At 46.7% G+C, this 27,218-nt stretch overlaps 3 protein-coding genes and 1 long non-coding RNA gene across 5 annotated transcripts; 3 read left to right on the top strand and 1 right to left on the bottom strand.

Moving 5' to 3' along the window:
- Positions 1 to 2,913: 2,913 nt before the first annotated feature.
- On the top strand, positions 2,914 to 4,388 carry LOC120700251 (elongation of fatty acids protein 3-like). Its single transcript, XM_039984475.1, has one exon. It carries the CDS (start codon positions 2,971 to 2,973, stop codon positions 3,982 to 3,984), a length of 1,014 nt encoding a protein of 337 aa, XP_039840409.1. The 5' UTR covers positions 2,914 to 2,970; the 3' UTR covers positions 3,985 to 4,388.
- A 12,097-nt stretch (positions 4,389 to 16,485) lies between these two features.
- Positions 16,486 to 18,945, bottom strand: LOC120700250 (glycosyltransferase BC10-like). 2 transcript variants are annotated; one of them, XM_039984474.1, is made up of 3 exons: positions 18,387 to 18,945; positions 17,666 to 18,256; positions 16,486 to 17,352 (listed from the first exon to the last, which is right to left on the bottom strand). In XM_039984474.1, the coding sequence occupies exons 2-3, from the start codon at positions 18,245 to 18,247 to the stop codon at positions 16,696 to 16,698; spliced, it is 1,239 nt and encodes a 412-aa protein (XP_039840408.1). In that variant the 5' UTR covers positions 18,248 to 18,256; positions 18,387 to 18,945; the 3' UTR covers positions 16,486 to 16,695. The 2 variants fall into 2 exon arrangements, with proteins under 2 accessions (XP_039840408.1, XP_039840407.1); XM_039984473.1 differs by having other exon boundaries at positions 18,671 to 18,945.
- Positions 18,946 to 21,391: 2,446 nt separating this feature from the next.
- On the top strand, positions 21,392 to 23,011 carry LOC120700248. The gene is made up of 3 exons (XM_039984472.1): positions 21,392 to 21,803; positions 22,058 to 22,674; positions 22,808 to 23,011. The coding sequence occupies exons 1-3, from the start codon at positions 21,774 to 21,776 to the stop codon at positions 22,899 to 22,901; spliced, it is 741 nt and encodes a 246-aa protein (XP_039840406.1). The 5' UTR covers positions 21,392 to 21,773; the 3' UTR covers positions 22,902 to 23,011.
- A 4-nt stretch (positions 23,012 to 23,015) lies between these two features.
- On the top strand, positions 23,016 to 25,022 carry LOC120700249. The gene is made up of 2 exons (XR_005685822.1): positions 23,016 to 23,283; positions 23,991 to 25,022. It is a non-coding gene; the product is annotated as an uncharacterized LOC120700249 (long non-coding RNA).
- Positions 25,023 to 27,218: the final 2,196 nt, after the last annotated feature.

Below are 27,218 nucleotides of genomic sequence, written 5' to 3'. Positions count from 1 at the left end.
GCCATCAATTCGGCAACTCTAATCATAATAGCCATTGGATCTGTTATTTTTTCAATAAATTATTCACCTTTGCCATTATAAAAATAGACTAAAGTAACCCTCTAAACATGCATCTAAATTACCCACCTCTGTCATTATAGAAAATAATCTAAAGTAACCCCCTAATCTTCATGTAAATTACCCACTTATGCCATTATAAAATAATATGAAATAACCCCCTAAATTTTCATATATATTATCCAATGATAACATAATAAAAAGTTAAAATGAACCCCAAATCTGAATCAAAATTTTGTTATTATAATAAAATCTTAAAGCGCATCAATATAAAATTCTAAATTACTATTCCTATCATTATTATTATATTATTCATGTTATTATTTATATAAACATACTAACCATAATGTGTTTGTCACCATATATTCATGTATAAGAGAAGAGATAAGAATACCAATTTTCATGTTGTTCACATAGCTCAAACAAAGTTTTTAATTAAACGCATATCAAACATATATGGAGGTGTGATGCGAAGTGAGAGAAAAAATGTTAGTAACTAAACCTATCACATTTATTTCAATTACATAATAATAAATATGTATCTTTGCAGTACTGGATTAGAATATTTAATTGGTTAAAGAGAGTGTGAGATAGATAATTATTAGATATCTCTAACTAGTCCGTGCGGGAGCACGGGTTGATAGACTAGTGATACAAAAGGTTGATCTCGGACACTCTACGGACATCATATATGCTCCCGTGTCCACGCATGTGTAAAGACAAATTCCCCTCCATGCTTGTTTTGTTCAACCCTTACACTTTATTTGCCTCTTATTAATTGATCTCCTTTACCAACAAACCAGACCTAATAGTATTCCAATGTGCTTCTCGACTGGGTGGGTCTTCTGATCAGATGCTGTTCCGACCCTTTTTGCACATCAAAAGCTAGCGAAAGGTTGGTAGAACAGCACCATCGTCTGATGCTCTTTTTGGTTATGCACGCACTCGATCCATCTCACATCCATGAAAACTGAAGCCCAGATGCATCAAAGCTGGAAGTGAAATATCTACAGCTACAGCTAAGCTATAAATTTACTGTTGTTGACAGCCTAGTAGAGTTGAAAAGAATGAAGCAACTAGTAATAACCTAGATTATTCTAGAAAGTGAAACATCCCTTTGGTTTCAGACTATTCAGCAGTGAACTGAAGCTGCACGCAGCAATTAACCTTCATCCAGATGAACTCTAGTAGAACGAACGTAACGGCAGCATTGGTTGGTCGGAACTTGGAAGGGGCAACCGACCAGACGACCGCCACGTCGTGCATCCACAACTGCTCCTCTTTTCCTTCATGCAAATCCAACACTGAATTGGCATGCAGGCAGTTGGCTCACACTTCAGGAAAAGAAAAAAAAAAGAGAGGAGGAATACAACAAAGGGATGACCAGAAGGACAAGTGATGATGAGCACCTGTTGGAACTTGAGAGCCAAAACAAAACCAAGTGATGCCTGCCTCCTCCATTTCTGTCCTTTTCTCCGATCCTGTTCTGGAGGTGGATGGATGTCAAATATTCACACAGATATAAATAAATTAATCCCCAAATTAATTCCATGAGCATCGCGTTTACCATATTTCGCACGCATGCTTTGACCGATTCTACGTAGAATTGTGTGCGTCATGCCTCTAGAACAGATGAATTCGGGACACGGCAATTGATGGATGAGGTGCATGCGGTGGAGATGAACCAGCCGGCCACCGGGTTGATTATTAGTTTTTAGTTCAAGAAGACGTTCACACGTATCGCTGCTGCAGGCGAATAGATTAGTGATTACATTAATCAGCGTCGACGGGCAGTTTGTTAAGCCAGAGGACATCACATGAGATTAGGTATAAAAAAAAAACTAGTTGTGGTATGATGCAGGCAACGGTGCCGACGGCCGACCATATCCTCTCACTCTCACCTCACCTGCTCTGCTGTGGACTAGCTGGATTGGATTCCTTAAACAACACTCCTACTAAGTAACAGCAGCCTTTGGGGCTTCTTGTTTTTTCTGTCTCTCAAGATTCTTTTTTTTTTTTTTGAGAAGACTGTCTCATAAGATTCAATTGAATGGTGGTCTGTTTGACGCCGACTGAGATTTCAGTGGCCCTTTTTTGTCATTTAAATTCAACTCTTCTCTATATATGTTTAGTTCAGGGCAGTGCTGCCATTGTTGAGAATAAAAACAGTGGCTTTCCTCTTGCTACCTTTGTTTTTTTTTTGTAATTTAGATCCTTCTCTACATTTAAGGATGGCAGAGCTCATGCGGTCATGCCATTGTTAAAAAGAAAAAAATGAAATCTGCATATTAATAGTCATATATTGCCATCTTTATTTGCCATCTATGGTCCAAAGAAAATTCCATTCAAGACCACAATCTGCGAAATACTCCCCTGTTTCTTGATCCAAAGAAAGGTAGTATTCAGTTGCCAATTAGGAGCGATCCATCTTTTTTTTTGTGTCTGAAGAAGAAACAAGATTGAGTGCCCCATTTCGAGGGACAACTTCGGATGGCGAAACACAAACTTCTCATGACCCCGAAGCCGGAAACGCAGAAATGTATGAAGGATGCTCCAACCGAGCCGGCACAGCATGCAAAAGCGTCGACACCTCTTCCTCCTGTGTGGCCCTAATAATACGATATGATCCTAATAATAGACGACTTTTTAGCACATTGATTTCATAATTGGCTGGTGGCCTCCTCTAGAACTTCAATGGGCCCGTTGTTTTGGTCTAAGAAGGAGAAAGAAGAGGTTCTAGAGATTCAAATCATAATAGTAAAGAGAAGAAATAAAAGTCAAAAACCGAGGATAGAAACAGAATAAAAATACCAGCTTTCTAATAATCTAGTAAATTAAAAAAAAATGAGGCTTGACCGACACAGGGTGGAGGAGGGAGGCTGAACAAAGGAAGAAACCAACCAACCTCCGGCAATGGCGGTGGGCGGCTATATATATCCAGCCCTCTCCTCCCCAAATCCCTTTCCATCCTCCACACCGTACACGCACAACCACCACCTCTTGGGCCGGCCGGGGGTGCGATCCGCCCGCCCGCCCATGGCCGCCGCCACCGCCTCGTACTGGTACTGGCTCGCCGAGCACCCGGCCATCGTCGGGTTCCGGTGGAGCCCCACGGACCTGTGGTTCTCCACCTGGGCGTTCCTCCTCAGCTTCCTCGCCTCCTACGTGGCGCTCTGCCTCGCCCTCGACGCCTTCCTCGGCACCGCCCTGCGCCGCCGGAAGCCGCTCCCGCTGGGCCCCGCGCCCGCCGCGCACGCGCTCCTGATGGCGGGCGTGTCGGCGGCCATCTTCGCCGGCACCCTGCTCTCGGCCGTGGCGGAGATACGGGACACGCGGTGGTCGTGGCGCGGGCGGAGCCGGACCACGCCGTTCCGGTGGCTGCTGTGCTTCCCGCCGGGGACCCGCTCCTCGGGCCGCGTCTTCTTCTGGTCCTACGCCTACTACCTCTCCCGGTACCTGCACGCGGCGCGGGGCGTGTTCGCGGTGCTCCGGCGGCGGCGCGGCGCGGCGGCGCGGGTGTTCGCGCACGCCGCGTCCGTGGCCATGGCGTTCCTGTGGCTGGAGTTCTCGCAGTCGTTCCAGGTGCTGGCCATCCTGGCGTCGACGCTGGCGCACGCCGTCGCGTTCGGGTTCCGGTTCTGGGTGGGCGCGGGGCTCCCCGCCGCGCGCGCCGCCCGGGGCGCCCCCGTCGCGCTCGGCTGCCAGGTGGCGCTGCTGGGGTGCAACCTGGCGTGCCACGTGGGCGTGGTGTGGATGCACTTCGGCGCCGTCGGCGGCGGGTGCAGCGGCATCGGCGCCTGGGTCTTCAACACGCTGCTCAACGCCGCCCTGCTCTGGGTCTTCCTGCATTGCTACGGCAAGCGCGGCGTCTGCGACGACGACGGCGGCGCCACCTTAAGCCACCACGGCAGCAGCAAGGACCTCTAATCCATATCCATCCCTTGCTCAGGTCAACCAACCAACCAACAAATCCATCCATCCTGTAATATATTTTTGTAAATAGGCCAACAAGGGCGATCGCCGATCGGAGGGGATAAACACCACCAACGACAAGATAACACAGGGGATCGATGAGCAATCGCAATTGCAATCGATGGATCCTCTTTTTGATTGCAGCTTTTTGCGAATCAAAAGAGGGATAAAACTCGTCGAGGCAATAATCGAATCCCTGCCTAGTTTTCTCTTTCTCTTTCTCTCTCTTTTCTTTTTTTTTATTACTACTAGTCCGTTCTCGTCGTGTTCATGGGATTTCTTTCTCAGGAAGAAGGGAATGGAAGAGGAAAAAAGAACATTTTTTGGCAAACCAAACCGCCCCTGTGTCATTCCGTTCATGATCCGTCTATGAGTAGTTTGTGCAGTCTGATGATGACTGATAAAAAAATGTGAACATGTTGGGTGGGTAGGTTGCTAGCATCTGCAGCAGCTGAAGCTGAAAATGGTACAGTACTGATAAAAAATTCTTTTGTTCCGACAGTCGCCAAAATGGAACTAATACTACTAACAGTACAGGGTGTCTCAGCCGATCGGTTGCAGGATTGCTGATGATGATGGGCACGAACTGAAACACGAATTGATTAGGATGCTGCACTCCCAGATTGCTGCTGCTGATGAGCATGATTCTGTTTTTTTTTCTTTTTTGAAGAAATGATGAGCATGATTCTGCAACTGAAACCTGATGTGCATATGGCAACAAAAAAAAAACTTGGAGTGGAGGACCATACTGTACATGACATATTGACATGAGCGAAGCCATCTTTAGTTGGGTGCCCTTTCGTGTACTTGATGCAATGATGCTCATGGTGCCTGCATCTACGATCTCTCCATCTTGCTGAATGCCACGGCATGGCCACACACTTTCTTCTTGCCAAGCAAAATAAAGGTGCAGGAAATCGTTCCAGGAATAAACAAACAAGATGGCCCTGTTCTCAAGCATGGAAGAAACAAAATCTCAGAACAGGTAGGCACGCCACAGTGATCTGAACCAAGGAATCTGTGCCTGCCTTGGTATCTGGCTAACTCTCTTACTTTTTTCACAAGCACAAGCTACTCATCACATTCACATGCCTCGGTTACAGACTACAAGTACTCTAATCCAGCTTACGGAGTAGTATTACAGTAACAGAGCAATGTGACACATTATTAGTACACTGTACATTACATACGCGTCCCAGATCACTACCACCAAGGCTGATTCACACTCCTTGTTGTCCTATGCCGCGGACGCTCCTGCAACCGCCAGAATCGAGAGAGGAAAGTGGAGCTGAAGTGGAGGTTGGTCACTGTTGGTTGTGGAGGTATGGGCAAGCCCCGCGCATCAGCATGCATGTGAACTTGTGAAGGTGAAGCTCGACTGAACAACTCAACAGAGGGAATCAGGGGAGCACGGAGCAGATCGGAACAACATTTCCGTCCATTTCCTGCATCGGCCTGATCGCCGTCTGACGGTCTCTGAGCGCTGCAACAACAGATAATGGAGGGAGCAGGGGCATCTATCATCTATCCGGCCACAGCGAGAAGCATGGCGGCGTGGACACCTTGCTCACTGCGTGCCTGCATCCTGCACGCTCTCTGTACTCGCGGCGCATCGACGTGTCCTCCTCCTCTCCTCCTGGCTTTACCCGGGAGATGCACAACTTTTTCCTCTGACTGTGACTGTGTGCGTCTTACGCTGATGAAAGGGACACTGTTGAAATGAAGGCCGATCACGGACCGATCCAACGGAAACGGCACAACAGAGAGCACTTTTTTTCTACGCTGACAACAGAGCCTTGAGAAGAGAACAACCGCACCGCATTATTATCCCTCGGCAGTAAAATTGAACTTTACTACTACGTAAGAAACTGCAAAAGAGATTAACTAGCCGTTACCATCTTCCGGACCATTACAGACTAGTAACAGTGAGTGAACAGTGAAGTGGAGTACCTCATCTGCTTGCTTGAGCAAGGCTGTGTCGCGCCCACGTCTACCAGTGAGGAAGACTGAAGAAAAAGACGTCGCCTACGCCTACGGCTGCGTGTGTTGCGTGACGAGTGGACGTGGGCCTTGTGGGCTGAGTTGGCCTTTGGGTATATTAATCCAAGCCGTGTAATGGACAAGACAAACTTGATTTTGGCTCAGTAACAGAACTCGATCTGGGGGTCAGGGTTCCTCTCTCCCCAAGCTATCTGTGTTCTCCGCTCTCCAATGTGTTCGCCGCACCTGTAATTCCCCCCAATTCGGATCGGCTTGCAGTGTGAGCAACCACGGCGCCCCCAAAGCCTTCTGTTCAGACACGTTTTGTGTTGGATGCGATGGAGGAAGCCGGGCGTAAGGATGACGCCCATTGGGATCACATGATGGAAAGCCTTGATCTCCTGTTTGCTCGGGTTACGGACATTGGTCATGATCAGCAAAGGATTCAAGCACAGTTGGATTACAACGCTGAAGTCATGGTAGGGTATGGTCAGACTCAGGAACTGCTCGCTAAGAAGGTGGATGCTACTGGTCAGGCAGTGGCAAAACTCACCACAGACTTCATGCGTCAAGAGGAAGTGCGCCACCCTCCATCTCCACGACAGGAACCTTCTGGTGAGCACGGCCACCATCGCTTACCCCTTTCTGTTGGTCATACCTCTTCTGACCACCATGGTAGCAATCTCATTACACCCCTAAGTTGTCCTTTCCACGTTTCACTGGTCTGCATCCCAAAATATGGAAGGATAAATGTTTGGACTATTTTCATATTTGCAATGTACCTGACCACATGTGGGTTACTACTGCTTCTTTACATTTTGATGACAATGCTGCTCATTGGCTCCAAATGTATAAGCTGAAGTATGGGTTGGGCAGTTGGCCAGAGTTTATTCATGCTGTGGAGGAACAGTTTGGTTCAGATGACTATAGGTCTGCATTGGATGAATTGTTGGTGTTGAAACAGAGAGGGACTGTCGAGGAATATGCTTCTGCATTTGAGTCCTTACAGTTCCAAATTTGCATGCATAATTCTGGGTATGGAGAGTTGTTCTTTGTGGCTCAATTCATTAAGGGCTTGAAAGAGGAAATTCAATCTGCTGTGCAAATGCAGTTACCTGATAAAGTGACCAAGGCTGTTTTACTGGCAAAAATTCAGCAAAAGATTTTGGACAAGGGGAAATTCAAAGTGCTGAGGTCCACTAGTCAGTATAAACATCAAACTGGGGTACCAAAACTGATGGTAAATCACAAACCTCTTCCAGTCCTTCGTGGAGGAAAAGGCAGGAGAGAGATTACCGAAAGGCCCATGGGTTGTGTTATTACTGTGCTGAAAAATGTTCCAAAAGACCCAAGTCTCAGATGAATGCTATAGTGGTGAATGATTTGGATGTGAATTTAACAGAAGAAGTTTTAGCTCAGTTGGCTATGGAGGATTCTCTGAATGATGAATTTGGTCAACTCTCTTTGCATACTATGTCAGCTGCTGACCATGCTGCATGCATCAAACTTAAAGCATTGGTGCAAAACAAAACTATGCTGTTATTGGTGGATAGTGGAAGCAGTCATAGCTTTGTCAGTTCCAAGTTCTTACAGTTGACTGGTTTACAGCATGTTCCAGCAGCTCCAAAACAAGTCAAGTTGCCAAATGGACAGGTTCTTTTGTCTACTCAGATGGTTCCTCAGTTGAGTTGGTGGTACCAAGGGCATACTGTCACAATAGATATGTGTGTGCTGGACCTGGATGTCTATGATGGCATTTTGGGATTTGATTGGCTCAGTAACCACAGTCCCATGCAGTGCAATTGGGTAGAGAAAACACTGGAATTTCCCAATGCTGGTCACACCATTAAGCTGCAAGGTGTACAATCTCAACCTCTGGATATTTTTGAATTGTCTTATTCTCAGTTACTGAAATGGTGCAAAGGCAATGAAGTGTGGGCCTATGCCACTGTAGAACATTGTCCACCTTCTACAGTTGCACAACATCCTCCTCCCATTCAAGCTTTACTGGCAGAATATTCTGACTTGTTTCTATAGCACCCCAGTGTTAATGAGCGCTAATCATGAGCTTAATATGCTAATTAGGGGTTTAACCTTGTCATTAGCGCTAATCACGTTGCATAGTATTCATCGACTTAACCGTGTTCGACCGTGTTTTTCTCCATGATTCGAGCCTCGAACCAACTTTCGCCCAAAACAAAAGTTGTAGATCTTCTCTTCCTCTATAACTTCTATTTTGGCCAAATTTCAAGTTGCTACATGAAATTATGAATTTTGGGCGGTCAAAATTGAGTCAAAAATAGTCAAACGCGTTACTGTTTTTCTCCTATGTGCCACTGTGCTCACCCCGACGCCCATACCGGCGACCGGCAAAGCGCCGGCGACCTCCACGCGTCGCGCGCGACGGCGAACCTCGCCCGCCGCGCGCCGCCCTTATTTGCTCGTGAAGCCTATCCGTTTCCCCCTCCCCTTCATCTTCTTCCTCGCGCTCGCATCGCGCAGAGTCGAGCAGAGCTGCCGCCGGTGCCGCGCCGGCCACCCCCTCGCCGCCCCGCTTCAATCCTTCGCGCCCCAACCTACCTCGCCTCGCCCTTCACCTCCCCCGCACATCCCCAAGATCGGCCGAGCCCTACCCCGGCCGGAATCGAGCCCGCCATCGCCGGCCGCCATTCTTGTCCGCCGGAGCTCCGCCCCCTCACGTCGATCTCCTACCTCCAGCCCTCCTCCGTCCAAATCGAGTGCGCGGTGAGCTTCCTCGCGCTTTCCTCTCCCTCCCCGGCCCTTTCCCCGCTCGATCCCTGCATCGCCGCCGCCGGGAACGCGCCGCGCCGCCTCTGCACGGGGACCCACAGTGCGGCCGAGCGCCCCCGCCCCGTCGGCCCGCCCTAACCGCGGGCCGCCCGCCCCGCTGCCAGCCGGCCTCGCCGCCGGCGGGGAACGCCGCCCCGCCATGCCCGCTCGTGGCCACGGCCATGGCCACGGCACACGAGCAGAGCAGGGGAGCTGGGCTGGGCTGGGCCTTCCACTGGCATGAGGGGCCCAGCTGTCAGCCGGTTTAGGGTTTAGGGTTTTATATATTTATTTAAATGGCTGAAAAATTTAAAAATTTGTAGAAAAATGTAGAAAAATGCTAAAAATGCAAACTAAATTTTGTTAGTTTGCTTGAATCATGATCTTTAGAGAAAAAATACTCATGCTTGTTAAATGTCAGTTTTGCCCCTGCAAAAATATTTGTTTGTGCTTAAGTTGGTTTATTTTATATCGGTTGTTCTGTTGCTCTAAAAATCGTGAAATTTAGACAGTAGTTCATTCTTTGTATGTGTAATCCACCGTAAATATTTCATGTGCTTGTGCTGTGCACTGTTGAGTACATCTGTTTATGTTTAGTTTACCTTGCTAGAGCTAAAATAAATACTTTCTATCATCAATAAATGTTGGAAAAATTATGTGGCCTGCTTTATCAAAATCATGTTATTTTGATAATTTTGGTTGCTAGATCATATCTGCAAGTTAGGTCCTTGCTTTTAATTTGTTCCTAGCTATGCTCTTTTCTTTTATAATGGTTTCTAGTTCATTCCTTCATGCATGTGAGCTCCTCTTTAAGTCATTTTAAACTTGTAGGACCAGGTTGATGGTTGTTGTAGGTACCTTGCCTAGGATTGCTTGATAGTAATTGCTTTAAGGTCCATAATTTAATCCATGTTGCTTTAGGGTTTTGTTTAATCCTCCGAAGCAAGTTTAGTAGTTGTTGTTTGGAGGAAACACTTCAGGCTAAAACAAGTTGAACTTCTGAACCACACCTAAGCACTCAAATCGTTCAATTGTTACTTTCTTCGTGGTGGCTGCTCAGACGATGCCTGTCAGTGTTATCGGTTCTTTGTATTGTATTACTTTGAAATGCATCGCATCATGAGCACTCATGCATCTTACTGTGTTCTAACTGTTGCATGGCATTCTTTTTCATATGTGTAGACGCCGCGAACAAAGCCGTCTACGAGCTAGTTGCTGAGCCGGTCCAGGAGCCGCAAGCAGAAGAGCAGCAGGAGGACGCAGTTGAGCACGCCCGAAGAAGTCACTAACCCCGCTGACCTGCAAGGCAAGCCCCGGAACATAACCCCTAATTTTAGTATTCAATGTTTATTATATAGGTATTTGTGCATTTACGTTCTAGGAGTTGTATGGAACCCTAGTATGCATGTTCTCCTTAGGTACCCGTGAGTCTATACTAGTATTCAGGTGTCGTTAGAAATGCTTTGCTAAGTAGGATCTCGGTAGAAGTCGAGTGATTCCTATCACTCGCGAGATTTAAGATCTTGTTTCTGATGGCAAGTGGTTTGGAAAGGAATCAATAAGGAAAGAGAAATAAAGACCGGGCGGAGATGAGTTGGTTCTGGATAAGAAATGGAGGGAGGTAGCCTCCGCCCGTGTCGTTTGAGGACCGTACCGTTGTTGGCATTGTTGATCGAGGATTGAACAGTACTAACCACATGCCGGAAGTAGGAGGTAGTTGAAACCGGTAAGCTAATTACCTGATTTTCAACAATACTTTGAATCACGACCCGCTACTCTGGGAGTGGAATGATGGCGGGTGTTGGATGGTATGTCGCCTCCGGGTTCTCCGGGAGTTCGCCGTGAGGGACCCTTCACCCGGGTTTTGGCAGGCGTGATTCAGATGTCGGGGTGATGATGAGAACAGTTGACGTGTGTGGCCCGACGGGGCTTACATATGTCGTGTTGGTTAGGTCCACCTTGCAAGGTTAAATTGGATCGATTCGCTGTGACTCGCGGATATGAGAGCCTTGATCACTGTGTCACATCGTAGTAAAGAAGTGGAATGAGAACGGAATGGAAATGTTGGTTTTTTGTTTGTTACTGAAAGATAACATGATCCACCATGTGTGCTCTAGATACTTAAGCAAATTTAGTTAATACTCGCTATACTAAATGGAGTTAAAATATTGAAAGTAAGGATTCACTGCTAGCAGTCTTTCAGCAAAAGAACTCCAGAGCCAAAAAGCTTGCATGTCTAGGTAATGGGCTAAGTATACCCATAATCGGGTAAGCCTTGCTGAGTATTAGTATACTCAGGGTTGTTGTAACCCTTTTGAGCAGGTTGTGTTCCCGCTGACTTCGAGGAAGTCTGTGCGTCCTGGATTGGACAACCGCTTCCTCCTGGGTGGACCGTTGAGTGGGTCTCGTCTTTCCCGTGAAGTTCGGGCAGGTTGGCATCACATCGGTGGGCAGAATGTGGAGCTCACCTTATATCGTCGTTTGTAGTTACCGTATTATATATTGAACTCTGTTTTAAACTTCCGCTATTTGTTTGAACTCTATAGTTTGTATTCAAAACTTTTATGTAAAACCATGTTGTAAATTAATTTGAGAATCTATGTATGCTTGTATCACCTGTGCTCGTCTTCGTGCGAGTCTTCTAGTGCAATTGTGATTCTGAAGTACAGTAGTTTAATCGGAAATTACCCGGCGGACTGCCGGATTACACCGTTTTAAGTGCGTGGTAACTTGATTATTTATTAAGATGATAGTTAGCGCACTTAAACCGATTTAATTTGGGCGGATCTGCTACAGTTTCAGCTACCACAAACATTACCTCCACAAAGAATTCATGATCATGCTATATCCCTTTTGCCTGGAGCAATACCTATCAACAGTAGACCATACAAATACTCCCCTGTCCACAAGACTGAGATTGAGAAACAAGTGCAGGAATTGCTAGCAGCTGGATTTATCACACATAGTATCAGTCCTTTTGCCAGCCCAGTCTTGTTAGTTCAAAAGAAAGATGGGTCTTGAAGATTCTGCATTGACTATAGAAAATTGAACTCCATGACCATCAAGAACAGATTTCCTATGCCAGTCATAGAGGAACTTTATGGGGCCAAATATTTTACTAAACTGGACATGAAAGCTGGTTACCATCAAATCAGGATGCTACCTGAGGATGAGAGCAAAACTGCATTCAAGACACACCATGGTCATTATCAATTTAAGGTAATGCCTTTTGGTCTTACTAATGCTCCTGCCACATTTCAGTGCCTCATGAATGACATCCTGTCACCTTTCTTGAGAAAATTTGTGATTGTGTTCTTGGATGACATATTGATATATACTAGAACTATAGAAGAACATGTGCAACACATTCAACTGGTATTTGATCTACTCAGACATCATCAGCCGTTCTTAAAGCTTAGTAAATGTTCTTTTGCTCAAGGCAAGTTAGAATATTTGGGCCATATAATCTCAGCTGAAGGGGTTTCTACTGATCCAACCAAAACTGCTGCTATGTTGAATTGGCCTGTTCCAACAACTGTCACTAAACTTAGAGGATTTCTTGGCCTCACTGGATATTATAGAAGATTTGTGAAGAATTATGGCATCATTGCCAAGCCTCTCACCCAACTATTGGCAAAAAAACAATTTGTTTGGTCTGATGCAGCACAGACAACTTTTCTTTCCCTTAAGCAAGCCATGACCACCACACCTATTTTGGGCCTGCCAGATTTTACTACACCTTTTGTTGTGGAGACTGATGCTTGTGATAGTGGCATTGGAGCGGTCCTTCTATAGCATAATCAACCTATTGCATTTTGAGTAAAGCTTTAGGGCCTTCTCACTGTCACTTGTCTATATATGAGAAAGAATTCCTTGCTCTCATTATGGCAGTGGAGAGATGGCGCCAGTATTTGCAGCTTCAGGAATTCATCATTCGAATTGATCATAAAAGTTTAGCTTACTTGACTGAGCAAAACCTTCATTCTGACATGCAACGTAAGGCCATGACTCGTTTGATGGGGTTACAGTTCAAGGTGGTCTACAAACAAAGCAAAGAAAATATTGTGGCTGATGCTCTATCACGTGTCAGTCATCTCATGGCCATTCAGTCAGTATCTGCTGTAGGAATATGGGGTAGCAAAAACAAAAATTTTCTACCGCATAAACTAGGATTACTGTAGTTATAAATCACGGGATTACCACTAGACGCGCGGTTGCGGAACTTCTGTAGCGCGTCGGTGTAGTGCAGATGAAAGCTGGCAGTGCAGTTGCGAGAACCTCATCTCGTGCGGCTCGTCCTTTTGCAGCAGATGCGGCACCTACAAGGTATCCACACGTATGGGAAGAAACGTCGCGATCCGGACTGCTAGGTCCACGAAGGCGACCTAGGGTTTGGGCGCGAAGAAGGGGCGGCACTTTAGCGCACCGCGGCTACTGTTCACAGACGCGTTACTGTTCGCGTGAACAGTAACCGTGAATAGTAAAAGCTTTAGGCGCCCCCTCCCTCTGTTTATATAGCCCCTTAGGTGGGCTGCCTTGGGCCCCACCTTGGGCGCCCCCTTTTGGGCCGAAAATGCTCATTAGTGCACCTAAGCCCAGTCTAATTCGGATCTCATCCTTATCAGACTTCTTTCCCTTAAGTGTGTGACCCTATGGGCTCATATACGAATAGACATGACCCGAGTACTCTTACTCGGCCCAATAGTAGACAGTGGCCTCTAGCAAGACATGTCAACTCCTATACATACACAAAGAGCATATCAGACGAGCCGCCACAATATCATATACATGCTGGTCCCTTTGCCTCACGATATTTGGTCTAGTTTAAAGCCGACTACTCTTTCTCGATCCTGTGATTCGGAATACTTGGTTAACTCTTAACCCCAGCATGGCCATGCATTTTCTGATCCGAATCACTCGAGTGGCCCAGAGATATCTCTCTCTTGTAGAGAGGGGCAAATCCCATCTTGATTGACTATGTCTCACAGCATGCTTTTTGACATACCCGAAAGCCACCTTTATGACTACCCTGTTACGGTGCAGCGTTTGATGCCTCCTAAGTAAGTCGGTTCACATCTTGAGTACATACGACGATCTCAGGTCTTAGGACACAGCGTACATATTGTGTAATGAGAAGTCATCATCTCGTGTTGGGTCAGTTCAATCTCATGTCTCACATGAGCCCACATTATTAGTTTGACATTCCCATGTCCATGACTTGTGAAACGTAGTCAATCAACTAATACATGTGCTAGTCTAATATTCATGTGTGTCCTCACATGAACTCCGACTAGGAACATTTTAGAATATTCATACAAGTATAGAGTTTCACAAATACTTCACATAAGCATTAATCAATACAAGTTGTCATTCATGAATATTCAAAGTACACTTTATTAACCATGAATACAAGGAAATATGATTGCCTCTAGGGCATATTTCCAACATCTGCTTCCCAACCAATGTGGCTGCAAGAGGTGATAAATTCCTACATGACTGATCCTATGGCTCAGTAGCTTCTCACTAAATTGGCCATCACCAATATAGATCAAGATGGGTATTCCTTGTCTCAAGGCCTGATCAGATATCAAGGCAAAATTTCGGTGGCTCAGAATTCTGCTTTACAAACAAAGATCATTGCAACTATGCATGCCAGTCCTATTGGGGGCCATTCTGGGGTCAATGCTACCTACTACAGAGTTAAGAACAACTTTCATTGGAAGGGATTAAAGCGAGATGTGGACAGTTTTGTGAAGCAATGCAGCGTGTGTCAACAGGCCAAACACTCCCATGAACATCCAGCAGGATTACTTCAACCTTTACCCATACCAAAGGGAGCATGGCAAGACATTTCCGTGAATTTCATTGAAGGACTTCCAACTTCAGAAGGTTTCAGTGTTATCTTGGTTGTGGTGGACCGACTAACCAAGTATGCTCATTTTGTCCCTCTCAAACACCCATATACTGCACAAGGGGTGGCTAGAGCATTGCTTGATCAGGTGATTAAATTACATGGGTTTCCCTTGACCATTGTTACTGACCGAGACAGAGTGTTTCTTAGCACATTTTGGAAGGAATTGTTCAAGTTACATGGCACTCAACTACTGATGAGTACTTCCTACCATCCACAGACTGATGGCCAAACGGAACGGGTCAATCAATGTCTTGAAATGTATCTCCGCTGCTCGGTTCATGAGTCACTACAGAAATGGAAAAGTTGGCTGTCACTGGCGGAAGTATGGTACAATTCCAGTGTCCACTCTGCTCTGGGCTGCTCTCCTTTCCAGGCACTTTATGGTCATGAAGCTCGTTTGCCTTCCATTCCCACCACCCCTGCAGACACTCACCCTTATGTGACTGAAACAATTCAAGATCGTCAGTTTCAGTTACAAGCCCTGCGTGAACAGCTCACTAAAGCACAGAATCATATGAAGCTGTATGCGGATCGTCACCGTTCTGATCGTCACTATCAGGTGGGCGACCTGGTGCTGCTGAAGCTCCAACCATATGCTCAGTCCTCCATGGTGAATCGCCCATTTCCCAAGCTTGCTTTCAAATATTTTGGTCCCTATCGCATACTGGATCCTGTGGGAGCTGCCGCATACCTCCTGGAGCTACCCGCGGACAGTCGCGTTCACAATGTGTTTCATGTGTCGCAGTTGAAGCCTTTTACGGAGAATTATTCACCGGTGTATTCAGATATTGCCAAGCTGATCACGTTGGACACCGCTACTCTTCACCCTGAAGCAATCCTGGAGCGTCGATTGGTGAAGAAAGGGAACACAGCTATTCCACAGGTGCGCGTCAAATGGTCCCATCTCCCTGAAGATTCTGCTACTTGGGAAGATCTCTACGTCCTGCAGCAGTGTTTCCCCTCTGCGCTTGCTTGCGGACAAGCAAGTTCTCCGGCGGGGGGAGGTGTCACGCGCACGTCTACAAGCGAGGAAGACTGAAGGAAAAGACGTCATCTACGCCTACGGCTGCGTGTGTTGCGTGACGAGTGGACGTGGACCCTGTGGGCTGAGTTGGCCTCTGGGTATATTAACCCAAGCCGTGTAATGGGCAAGACGAACTTGATTTTGGCTTAGTAACAGAACTCGATCTGGGGGGTCAGGGTTCCTCCCTCCCCAAACTATATGTGTTCTCCGATCTCCAGTGCGTTGCGCTCACGTCGGCGGCGAGTTCACCGGCGGCCACAGGTGTGACAGGATGCCCCTTGCTTTATGCTCAACCAGCAAGGAATTGGTCAGGTGTTAATATGGATGATGGTGACTCCTCCTTCCTAACATGTTGTCGGCCAGAGGTGTTGCTGACCGACTCATGCCCGGCCGATGGCCGCGGTCCCCAAGGAGGTTACGCCGGCAAGGTGGACCAACAAATGTCAATCGGCCATTGGCCAAGGAAAACCTTTGCATCGACCTTCTTCCCTCATTGGGTCCTGCCCATTAAGATGGCCTGCGTCCTTAATTGGGGGCCATCACCGTTGGAATGAATCTTAGCGCTCCCTCAGGCCCATGATGGCAAATGTTATTGTTTTTTTTTCTGAATTTGAATATACTTTTACAACCAAAGTCTACAAAATTGATTTTCAGTTTTAAATTGAGTTTATAAAATCAAGTGCACTTATTCATCTGTTCCCTTCATCAGCAGTCTGTCTGGTAATAATTCTGCCATTATCATGAATAATGCACCACAGTAAAACGTTGTTCCTTTAATCTCATTGATTGATGAGCCGGGAAAAAAAATAATGTTCGTCATGTTCGTGTAAGTGATGAACGAAGCTATATGATCTATACATCGATGATCATTGAGCAGGTCGAGTGTGTATGTGAGTATGTATAGCAGCATTAGTGAATAGTAACAAGCAGTCAACAAAATTAAATGACGTGATCACCATTAGCCGCCGTATCCGAGCATCTTGGGCGCGAGTGTGAGCAGCGGCTTGAGCGTGCTGGGCGCGAACTTCCTGGCGAAGAGGAAGCACACCTCCGCCGGCTGGCCGTTGTAGGTGCAGGCCCCCTGCTCCTTCCCCGGCGTGGTCAGCCGCCTGAGGAACGCCTCGCCGACGTCGGCCTCCCCGAAGGTGGCCGGGTGCGCGCCGCCGCGGGACCAGTCCACCCACGTGACGCTGCGGTTGGCGATCCGGCCAGGCGCCTCCACGGAGAGCACCGTCGGCAGATAGTGCTCGTCGACGTAGCAGGGCGGGCGGCAGTGCTCCCGGAACTTGGGGTAGTAGCGCTCGTCGGCGACGACGGCGACGGCGAGGGCGCGGTCCAGCTCGAACCACTGCGCGCCCTTGCGCCACTGGTCGGGGCGCACCTCGGGGGCCAGGCCGGCGCGGTAGCGGCCGCGGCCGTGCGGGCCCGGGTCGTCGAAGGCGCCGACGAAGCTGTGGCGGGAGCGGGTGAGGTAGTGGTAGACGACGGCGAAGCCGTAGAGCGGCACGCACGACTCGGAGACGAGCACGAAGCGCTCGTTGCTCGGGTCCAGCAGCGCGTTCGCCAGCAGACGCCGCTCCGCGTCGCACATGCTCGTCTGGCCCCACTCAGCAACCTGCAGGCATGCTTTTCAGGATTTTGCTCCTTATTTCAAATCAGATTTCAATCAAATTCCAGATGAATTTTGCATTGGTGGCGACAGCATCTTTCTTTTATAGCATAGTGTTGCATCAAAATCAAATTGACCGGCGTTCTGATTGGATGGGAAAGACTAGACTAGACTGGACCTTTACTTAATATAAAGAGAAATGGGTGTCATTTTCAGGTATCAATTGTCTGCCACACCCTGCACGGCACGATTCAGCGCGCTTGCATTGGCCGGATCGTCAAACCAAAACTGAAACTTGCGATCCAGCAGACGTCAGTACCTGGCTGGGCACCTGCCGGCGGTAGAAGGCGGACGCCGGCGGGAAGTCGGCGCGGTACCCGGGCGTGGCGTGCACGTAGACGGAGTAGAGCGCCCTGTCGCTGCCGGCGAAGAACTTGTCCCAGAGCGGCGCCAGCGGCAGGGGGCCGCGCGTCAGGAACATGAACGCCACCTTGGGCACCCGCCGGTACGGGTACCGCCGGATCCCCGGTTGCCACGACGCCGCCCACAGGAGCTCCTCGTCGCTCATGTTGTGCCACGCGCCCGCCGGCGCCCGCGCCCACCGCTCCAGCGGCGATCCCCCGCCGCCGCCGCCCGCGCACACCTGCCGCGCCGACGACAGGGCGTCCGGGACGGAGAGCCGCGGGAGCACCGAGTAGGTGGACCCGCCGAGGAGCAGGACGACGGCGGCGAGGAAGCCCGTGCCGAGCACCGCCAGGAGGAGGAGCGGGCGGAGGAGCTTCAGCGGCAGCGGCAGCGCCGCTCTGCTCGCCGTTGGCGGTGGCGGCGGCCGGGTGGGAGCGGAGCTGATGGCGCCGTCCTTGTTGCCATTGGCGTCCGCGGCAGGAGCTCCTCCCAGCATGCCGATCAGCTGAAGACGGGGAACAACAAATTAAAGGAGAGCTTTTTCAGACGAAAATTCAGCCGTGGAACGAAAACTTCGATCGATCGATCGATCCTCAGTAATAAGTTAATAACAGAGCAGGGAGGGGTTACTGAACTGAATCCAATCAATGGAACGGCGGTTTCTGATGAGAACTAGCTAGTAACAATTTGTTCTCGCAAAAAAAGAAAAAGAAATCGGAGGAGCAATCGGCTAGCAATTGAGCGGCAATAGTTTGGAGCAGGAGGAGGATTCCTTGGCGACGCGGCAAGAAACGGATAAAGAGATGACGCCCGCAGCTTTTTGATCTTTACCCGGGCCGGTCGGAGAAGATGAAGTCACCATAAAGACTAAAGAAAAAGGTGCGTATCAGATTGAGGTGCAGAGTCGGACGGGATGGACCTTGGGTATGCTGTGCTTCAAGATGGAACTCCACCTCCACCTCCACCTCCAATTCCAACTCCAGCGCGGCGGCGGGGCTCAGCTCAGCTCATCGGCGGCGCGGCGGCGACAAAGAGAATCGGACACGACACCGCGAGAGGTGGGCAGGCGGCTCCGGCGTGCGCTGGCAAGGATGCCCGCCTCTTACGGGCGCTGCAAAATCCAGCGTCGCCACGCAAGAATTACATACAGATACTGGCCGTTTGTTTGGGACTTGGGGTTTGGCAGGTTTTTCAGCGGAAGATCCTTGTATTCTTTGCTAGAAGTTTCTTTTCGTGCACTTTTTACAAATACACCCTCAAAATTTGTAGCCTGCTTGGTTGGCTTCGTGCCAAAATCAAGACATGCCTATTAAAATTGACTATCATTTGGTTCATGCCCAAAAAATTAGTACATCGATATTTGTTGCCAAAACTATGGAAATTTACTTAGAAACTTCTTCAACCTTATAAAAAGGGAAAATATTGATGAGTATATTTTGGTATTAAACCAAATTAATATCTGGACTTTTTCTTACCCATAACTTTCTGGTGTAGAGTAGGATAGGGAGCAGATGAGAAGTGACTCTAGAGTGATTCATGTAAAATGAATAGGGAGCGGTAGGGTTGGGCATTCGGCTAGAATCGAACCGTTCGGTTTTCCGGTTCCTTGATCTAAAAACAGAAACCGATCGGTTCTTTTCAATAGTGGGAACCGAGAAATTTCAATTCCGAGTTATTCGGTTTGATTACGGTTCTAACCGATAGAATCGAAATTTTCTACGATGCAAAACAATCAGCTCATTCAATAGCAAATTTCAGCAGCATTTAAACTAATTTTCATGCAATCAATAGGGACAATTCAAACATCAATGCAGCATAAAGCAACAGTACAACACATATATGTTATTGTTCTCTCAAATTCAAAGGAAAACAAGCAACAATCACCAACAATAGGCACTACAAGTTTGAAAACAAGCAACAACAAACAATTTTGGTTCTCCTTGTTTAACCGAGAACCAAAATTGAAGAATCGACTAATTTCGGGAACCGAATTTTTTGGTTCCAGTTCTCGGTTCCTTCGATTCGGTTCTCAGTTAAATTTGCCCACTCCTAGGGAGCAGGAAGAGCGGGTTATTTTAGCTCCCATCTTGTAGCTTAGATCAAGAAGTGGTTCTTGTCAACTCCTCACCAGATCAAGTAATGTCTTTACTGTTTGGTACAGATTCATGGAATCCTCTCCGAAGAAGCTAGGAGCGGAGCTCTAATAAAGAGGGTCTAGATTACTTACTCATCCCCTGCCTAGCTAGTAGAGTATACTACTGCTATTTGACCTTTGCTTAGAGCGAGGATAATAGATTTCGCGTGGTGCCGGCTGATAGCAGTGCCATGTCATCCATCCAAAGTAACTATTCTGTTTTTTATTCATCCGCGCCCAACGCCATTAATGCTCATTAGCGTTGTGGACTAGTAGGAGCAGCATGATAGGTAATCACCCGCAGCGTTCTGCAAACCCCTTGCTCTCTTCTTCGGATTTCGCTGGTACTCGTCTGTCATAATATTTGCTCTTACATGTTTCGATTATGATGATGATTTGTTCAACGACGATGATTTGTTCAATTAAGGGCATCCAAAGGGGGCCATGGGGAAATTAAAAGAAAGGCCCTTCAATTGGGTTATCTGTCTATCAGTTGTGGTCCGGGTTCCAAAAAGAAACCCGAGCTCGTGAACTGAAAGGTTGCTGTCCAAAAGTCCGCGTGTTGTGGTAGGACCCACATGGACTAGCTAAAGGTTACGGCTGCCCCTTGGTTCATTCTCCTGGAGATTTCTGGAGAGCGACACGAGGAGGATAGTATAAGGTGACTATCGATTACGTGTGGGTCGGATCGATATAAGGCGTGGATACTGACGAAGAAGAGTGGGAGAAACGCATGCAAAGCAGGATGCATGTAGGAGATGTATTTTTTTTTTGAATCACACATTACAATGAAGACACCCACAAAACGCACACTTACACCTTATAAATAGTGAATACACGTACGCAAACTCTATTCCTATGAACACCTCCGAAGGACTGAGTACCGGCAGATCTGAAGATTCTCGAAGTCACCACTGACGTCTTATCATCGACGGGAACATCGCTTACCACTTAACGTGTAACACCGGTAAATCCTAGAAAAATTCCTGAAAAAGGTGCGAGCACCAGGATTTAAATCCTGGTGAGTAACATCCCACTGGATCGTCCTACCATTGGACTACAAATCAATTCGCTGTACGAGATGGATGAGTTTGGGGGCGTTAAACTTGCGCTTCAACATGGCGAAAGATAATTGAGCGGAGGTTTCGATGCTGCTCAGCCTCAGCGGCTGTCCTGCTCCGTCCTCGGCGTCGTCGTCGTACGTGCAGAGAATTTGGGGCCTCGATCATCAACTTGGAGCTAAATAAAATTCGTATACTAGTGGACTAACGATGTGTACGAGAATCTCCAAACACGAAAGCGCGGCCGCGCACATCGAAAAAGATCGTGGCCGTCGATCCGGCGACCAACGGCCGGCGGCTGGCCGAACCCCTCGTCCCCGCGGCCCTCTTCTCGGCCCTCGCGGCCGCTGGCTGAGGCCGCCCCCCGCATGCGCCAACCGCCGCCGCACGCCGCGCCTCCCGCCGGCGGCCACCATGCGCCCCTCCCCAGCTCCCTCCGCCGGCAGTGCCGCCCCACCCGGCCGCACCTCCCCGGCCGCGACGCCCCTTCCCTCCTCCCTCCCCGGAGCCGCGGAGCTGTGCGGCGCGGATGGGCCTCGCTGCGGCCAGCTCCCGGCGGAGGCGAGGCGGGCGGAGCAAGGGCGGATGGCGGCGCGGCCTCGAACTCGGCCTCGACCTCGGCCACGGCGGGGCCTGAGGGGAGCCCCTTCAAGCGGCTGCTACAGGTCATCGTCGCCGCGTTCCGGAAGAGGAAGGTGGACGTGCCGGAGGACACCGGCTTGCTCTACCACAACAAGGAGCTCGACGCCCCCATCGCCGGGGGGTGCCGAGCGCGCTGCGGGCGAGCGGGTTCGGGTGCTGCTGATGGCCCCGCCCCTCGCTAGGCCATGCCGGCCATGCTGCTCTCATGCTCCGAGGTACGCAATAGCATGCACTCCACCTGTTTGCTCAAGTGCCTATGGGAGATGGAAATCAGTTTGGCCTAGGAGTAGCATGCTGTAGGATCCACGGATCAAGGTTAGACATCTCTTTGGATTATCACTGGCTGATCCAGTAGGTGCATACTGATCTATCCATGCTAATTGAAAGTGTAGTGAATGGTGATTAGCACATGTGTAGTACTCCAATATAGACTGAACATTCCAGTTGACCATTTCTCAATGATGAGAAGGTGAAATTAACTGCAACAAGGTGGATGGAAGGCGATCATGATGGAAGTAATAATTTGATTAAACAGTGGTTTTTAGTGTATGGGGTCCCAAGAAAATACAGAAGTTCGGTGGAGTTATATCAAGTTGCTTCCGCATTTGGAGTGTTGATTGACGTGGACGAGGAAAGTTTCAAAGTTGGGGATAAGGAGCCTATATGTCTGAAGATAGCATTAACAAATATTGACGGTGCTCCATTCTCCTACCACTACGTGGTTGGATGGCCTTCCAGAATGGTCATGTTAACAGTACAAGCAAAAATAGATTCAGAGAACAGCAGCCGTAGCACAAGGACTGTAAATTCAGCAGGCAACCACATGTTGGACTTCGGAGATTCCTCAGATAAGGAGCATACAAAGGAACTTAAAGCAGCACAAAGTACACTGCTGAAAGATCCGGCGTGTATTGAACAGTCAAGATTACATGATGGCAAGACCAAAGAAAACAAAATAACTACTCCAGCAGCCACAGTAAACAACTCGAAGGAAACAACAATACAAAGTTCAAAACCTGAAGGGGTGCAATCGATATGTCTAAAGTCTAAACTCAACAAGAATGATTGGAGAAGACCGTTTCAAAGGTGAACGACCATGATTTTCTTGAGGTTTTTATCTTAATAAACATCTATAGGTGAATGTACCGGGTACTGTAGAACTATGTGCTCAATATTTTTGTTTTCTGAGATCATTTTTTTTCTTCACATTGCCTTGAAGGTATATATTAAACCCTCCTATCAAGCATGTATACACAAGGCGAAGTAAGAAGCAGCAAGTTACTGAAGCAATAAACAAAAGCTCATTGAATTAACTGGATTAAGGAATGAGTCCAGAGAGCAGTAATGCTGCAAGGATTGGGGCTTCAGAAATGGAATGCAAGATGGAACTGAAGATGGAAGAAATGACTCTAATGGGAGTAAGAAAAAAAAATGTCTGAAGAGGTTGGAGCATGCAGGGAGAAGGAAGACAATAGTGTCATTCTACCCGCCACTACAATCAACTCTAAGGAGAAGAAAATATCGGAAGACAGTTCAAAAATTGAGACAGCGCAATTAGTCACTACTGTGCACATAAAGTGGAAGACAATAGTGTCATTCTACCCGCCACTACAATCAACTCTAACGAGAAGAAAATATCGGAAGACAGTTCAAAAATTGAGACAGCGCAATTAGTCACTACTACGCACATAAAGGGTGAGTTAGAATCCCACACATGCATTTAATCATATATTTGTAATTTTTTAAACAAATTGCATAATTTTAATTTAGATGAAACATGCGTCAATGTAGTTCACTAATGATTTATAGGGTTCAGGATTTAAATTTGGTACCTAATTTAGAAAAGGATAACTAATCATCAACTTTGGTATCAATTTGGTAAATGTAAATGTGGCAACAAACTGTTGTGCAATAGCTTGATAAAATCACATGTTTCAAGCCACAACAGCAGACCAAATTTCAAATTTCACAAGTGTAAATATATATCTGAATTCTATGTCTTCATTCTACCTCTTTGATAAATTTGATTTGCTAGCTGTGCTAAATCTTAAAATACTTTGTATATGTTAATAGTATTTTAACTCTTCCTAAGATATTTTTTGAAACGACTGATTTCACTATGATGGGCTTGAAATAAGTAATGTGGGTATTGCTCAACTGCTTTTAGTGAATATTAAACTTTGGCAATGTTCCTGAATGAACTTTTGTAAAACAGTTTCATTTCTCAGAAGTTTGAATTATAAAATATTTTATTATTAGATATCTTTAACAATCGAAACCTGGGTTATTTCGCGGGCGGTGGATCGGTCCACGTACCTACTTGTAACTCTGAAATGTTCCATATTCCTTGTAGGTGTATATATACACATGTTGCTATCTCAAATGTTCTATATTCCTTGCAGTTTTACATATACACGTGTCTTATGACTCAGCTATTCTGGTAGAAAATGACATTCCCTTACATCATATGGGGATCGGTATGTTGTATTTTGTAGAGCATTGCCCCTTGTCATCTTTATGATCTAAATAAAATAATACGAAATTACCATGTATTGTTATTTACTTTGTTATCTAAGAATTTAAGAGACATGGATATTAGATTAATGAATATAGTTTTTTTACAATTAATAAATATACACTTTTCAGAACTAAAAGCAATCATAATGCCAGCCATATGCTTTCTAATGATCCTCTATTCACAAGAGGGCATTGTTTGTGCGCCTTCGGAGTTCGGACCACATGTACAAACTCTGCTTCTTATTAGTTAATGCTGGAATCATTCCGCATTTCTTTTCATAAAAAAAATGTAGAGACTAAAGCTTTACTTAAGGTAAATGATTGTGAAGCTTTTGTTATCACAAAATAAATTTTCTTTTCTGCGCATCAAGCTCCAAATTTAGTTTTAATTTCATTCTCCAGTTTCGAGTAATCACAAGCATTGGTACAATAATATTGGGCGTCATTTTTGCTAAAAAAAACTAATTTTGACCACAGTAGTCTGCTAAAAATTCCATCATCACTTGCATTAATGTAACCATTGACCTTTTACGTGCTTTGGCGGGTTCGTTTCAGCTAACCAGCCCCTTCACAACTTAGAAGGTGTTTCATTGTCATGAAAGTAGCCACTCCTATGTCCAACATTTCACTTGTATCTTCAACCTCTGTATCTACACAAAGATAAATTGTGAAAGGAAGACATTTTAGAAGTCTTTCTAAAGAAAAAGTGAAAAGCAAGTTTTAAGAGTTCAAAATGTCAGCTGCTGAGCTGCAGTATGTACCCCCAATATTTGATTCCTCGCATTCTATAGCTTTTTCAGCCCTAAGCCTTTGTGATTCCTGCTATGATTTTTTTGATTGCGACCTTTGTCAGATCAGTTCCAAAATACCATGTACAGTTTTGAGGTGAGAGCATCGTGATCCAAGGTGTGCGGATAGTAGTCACTCTATTAATACTATATTTATTATATAGTAACAGCTATTATTATTTTCATCCTTCTCCAGTGCAACTTCTTCCGAGGATGATGAGTTGTCACATATAAGGATGCAGCTTTGTGATGCTACCTGTCTTTGGCTTCAGAGGAGAGATTTATCGGAAAAAGATATTGCACATGTATTACTTAGTTTTGCTCTAATATTGCTATGGTAGTCTACATAAATTGGCAGTGACACACACTGATAATTCACTAAATTTGTCCTCGGTTCAACTATTGTTTGCTGATAATGCCATAATGCAAAATGAAGTGTTGACTGGGTAAGTAATCCTAGGCTTACCAACTCCGCGCCTGTGTTTCTAGTGAATGTACTATATATGTTTGGTCGATATCGTGACATACAATACAAGCGAGAAAAAGAGAGAGATGGTGATGGTCAGGAGGAGGAGGCTACTCTGTTCTGCTGATTGTGATTGGTGGCTGGTGCTGATTTATTGTAAGAAAAGTACTACTGGTTGGCTGTGGATAATGACTGGTGCTGATTTGGTGTATGAGAAAAATACTGTTGGTTGGCAACAAAACAGAGACCGGGCCAAATCACATCACGGCCCGGAATGGAATGTGTGCAGCAGCAGGTCGGCGCGTTTAACCCACCCCACCCACCCCACAAATTAAACAAAGCTGTTTGCTTCGTTCTCAGCTTGAGCTTTGTGGCGCGTGCTTAAAATACAAGGGAAATTCATAAGTTGACAAGATACTGCTGTACTTAGTCTCTAATAATACTCTACATCAGGAAGGTTATCGATCATAATGTTACAATTAACTCTAAACTAGCTATTGCTGCTAGCTCAAACCGGTATAATGAACTGACCGACTTAAGCACAAAGAATACTAGCTCGATCAATCTATCCCTTTCACTGATTGGTCTCCACTAGTACGTTTTGCGCTACACATCTTGAGTAATTAACTCGATCGATCTGATATAAGTTTACGTGAGGAGGCGCTCTACCACATCTTGAATAACTCCGTCCGCTGATCTACACGAGAAGGATTGATCGATCTGTAGCCACAGAATAGCTAGATCGAGCAGAATTATTACTGAATAAATTTTCAGTAGTTCAAGAACTCAATTATAAATGCCGTGCCTGGCTAACTTGGTCAAAGAGCTACTCCTATAGATAGGAAGGAACAAGAGCAAGAAGAAGAAGAAGCCGCGTGCGTGCATGGGCGTGTGGCTGCTCAACCCAACAATCTGCACTGTCTGACGGCATTGAGCGAAGAACAAATCAGCGTCTTTCTTTGACTAGTGCCCTGCTGAGGAATGAATGCCTGAATGGACCGGCGACGGACAACGGTCACGACGATCCCAATCGAATGCAATTCATTTTTTTTTTTGAGGAAACAATGCAACAATTTGTCCGTTCCGTGTACATACATGCGCTGGCCCGGCGGTCTCTTGACTCGAGTGACGTCGATCGATCGGATGAGTGAGTCTCCTGGTCTCGCTCTGGAATCCACACGTACCACAACACTAGCTGCCTATACTAATATAATAGCTATCTTCATTCTCCGTTCTGACTCATGACCTCGTCGTCGCAACTTATGCATGCAGGTTTAACCTTTTACTGGTGTCTGGTGGTGCTATATAGTAATAGTATAAAACTAGTTGACTTTGACTGCCTAAAAATTCTATCCATCTTCTTTTCACCTCCCCACTAGCTTGCACGCAACTCGCTCGATCAGACACACTTGAAAATATGACCAACCGCACTATCGTAGTACGTTGGTTTAGTTTGGTTTGGTTCCTAAGAGCAAGGCTAATAAGACGCCGACTATCGGCTGCAAGAAGGGCGGGGTGGTGGCAGGCCCTATTTATTTTTAATGCCCAGCAGCAAACTCCAGCGAATAGCCGCCATTTCGCGAGTCGTCTGCTCTCTCTCTCTCTCCCCCCCCATGTAGAACTCTACACCGACTTCCGGCCCCGCCGACTACTATACTTGCTCTAACAAGGTGGGCGAGCTAAGGTTGCAGTAGCTAGATAGTAGTAGGAATAACAGAAGTGGTGATGGCACCATTGGAGTACCTTCCAACTCAGCTGGTTTCTATAGCATTAAATATAGTGTCATGTAAGTAAAAAGCTGAGGTAGCACGAGAGTTAATGAGGTGGCCCGAGCCAGCAGGGGCCGCGCGTTGTGTGCC

Source organism: Panicum virgatum, chromosome 3K, assembly GCF_016808335.1.
Source record: "Panicum virgatum strain AP13 chromosome 3K, P.virgatum_v5, whole genome shotgun sequence".
In the NCBI taxonomy this organism is placed as follows: domain Eukaryota; kingdom Viridiplantae; phylum Streptophyta; class Magnoliopsida; order Poales; family Poaceae; genus Panicum; species Panicum virgatum.
Note: the sequence above shows the minus strand (reverse complement) of the source record. Positions and strands in the feature narration are given on the sequence as shown.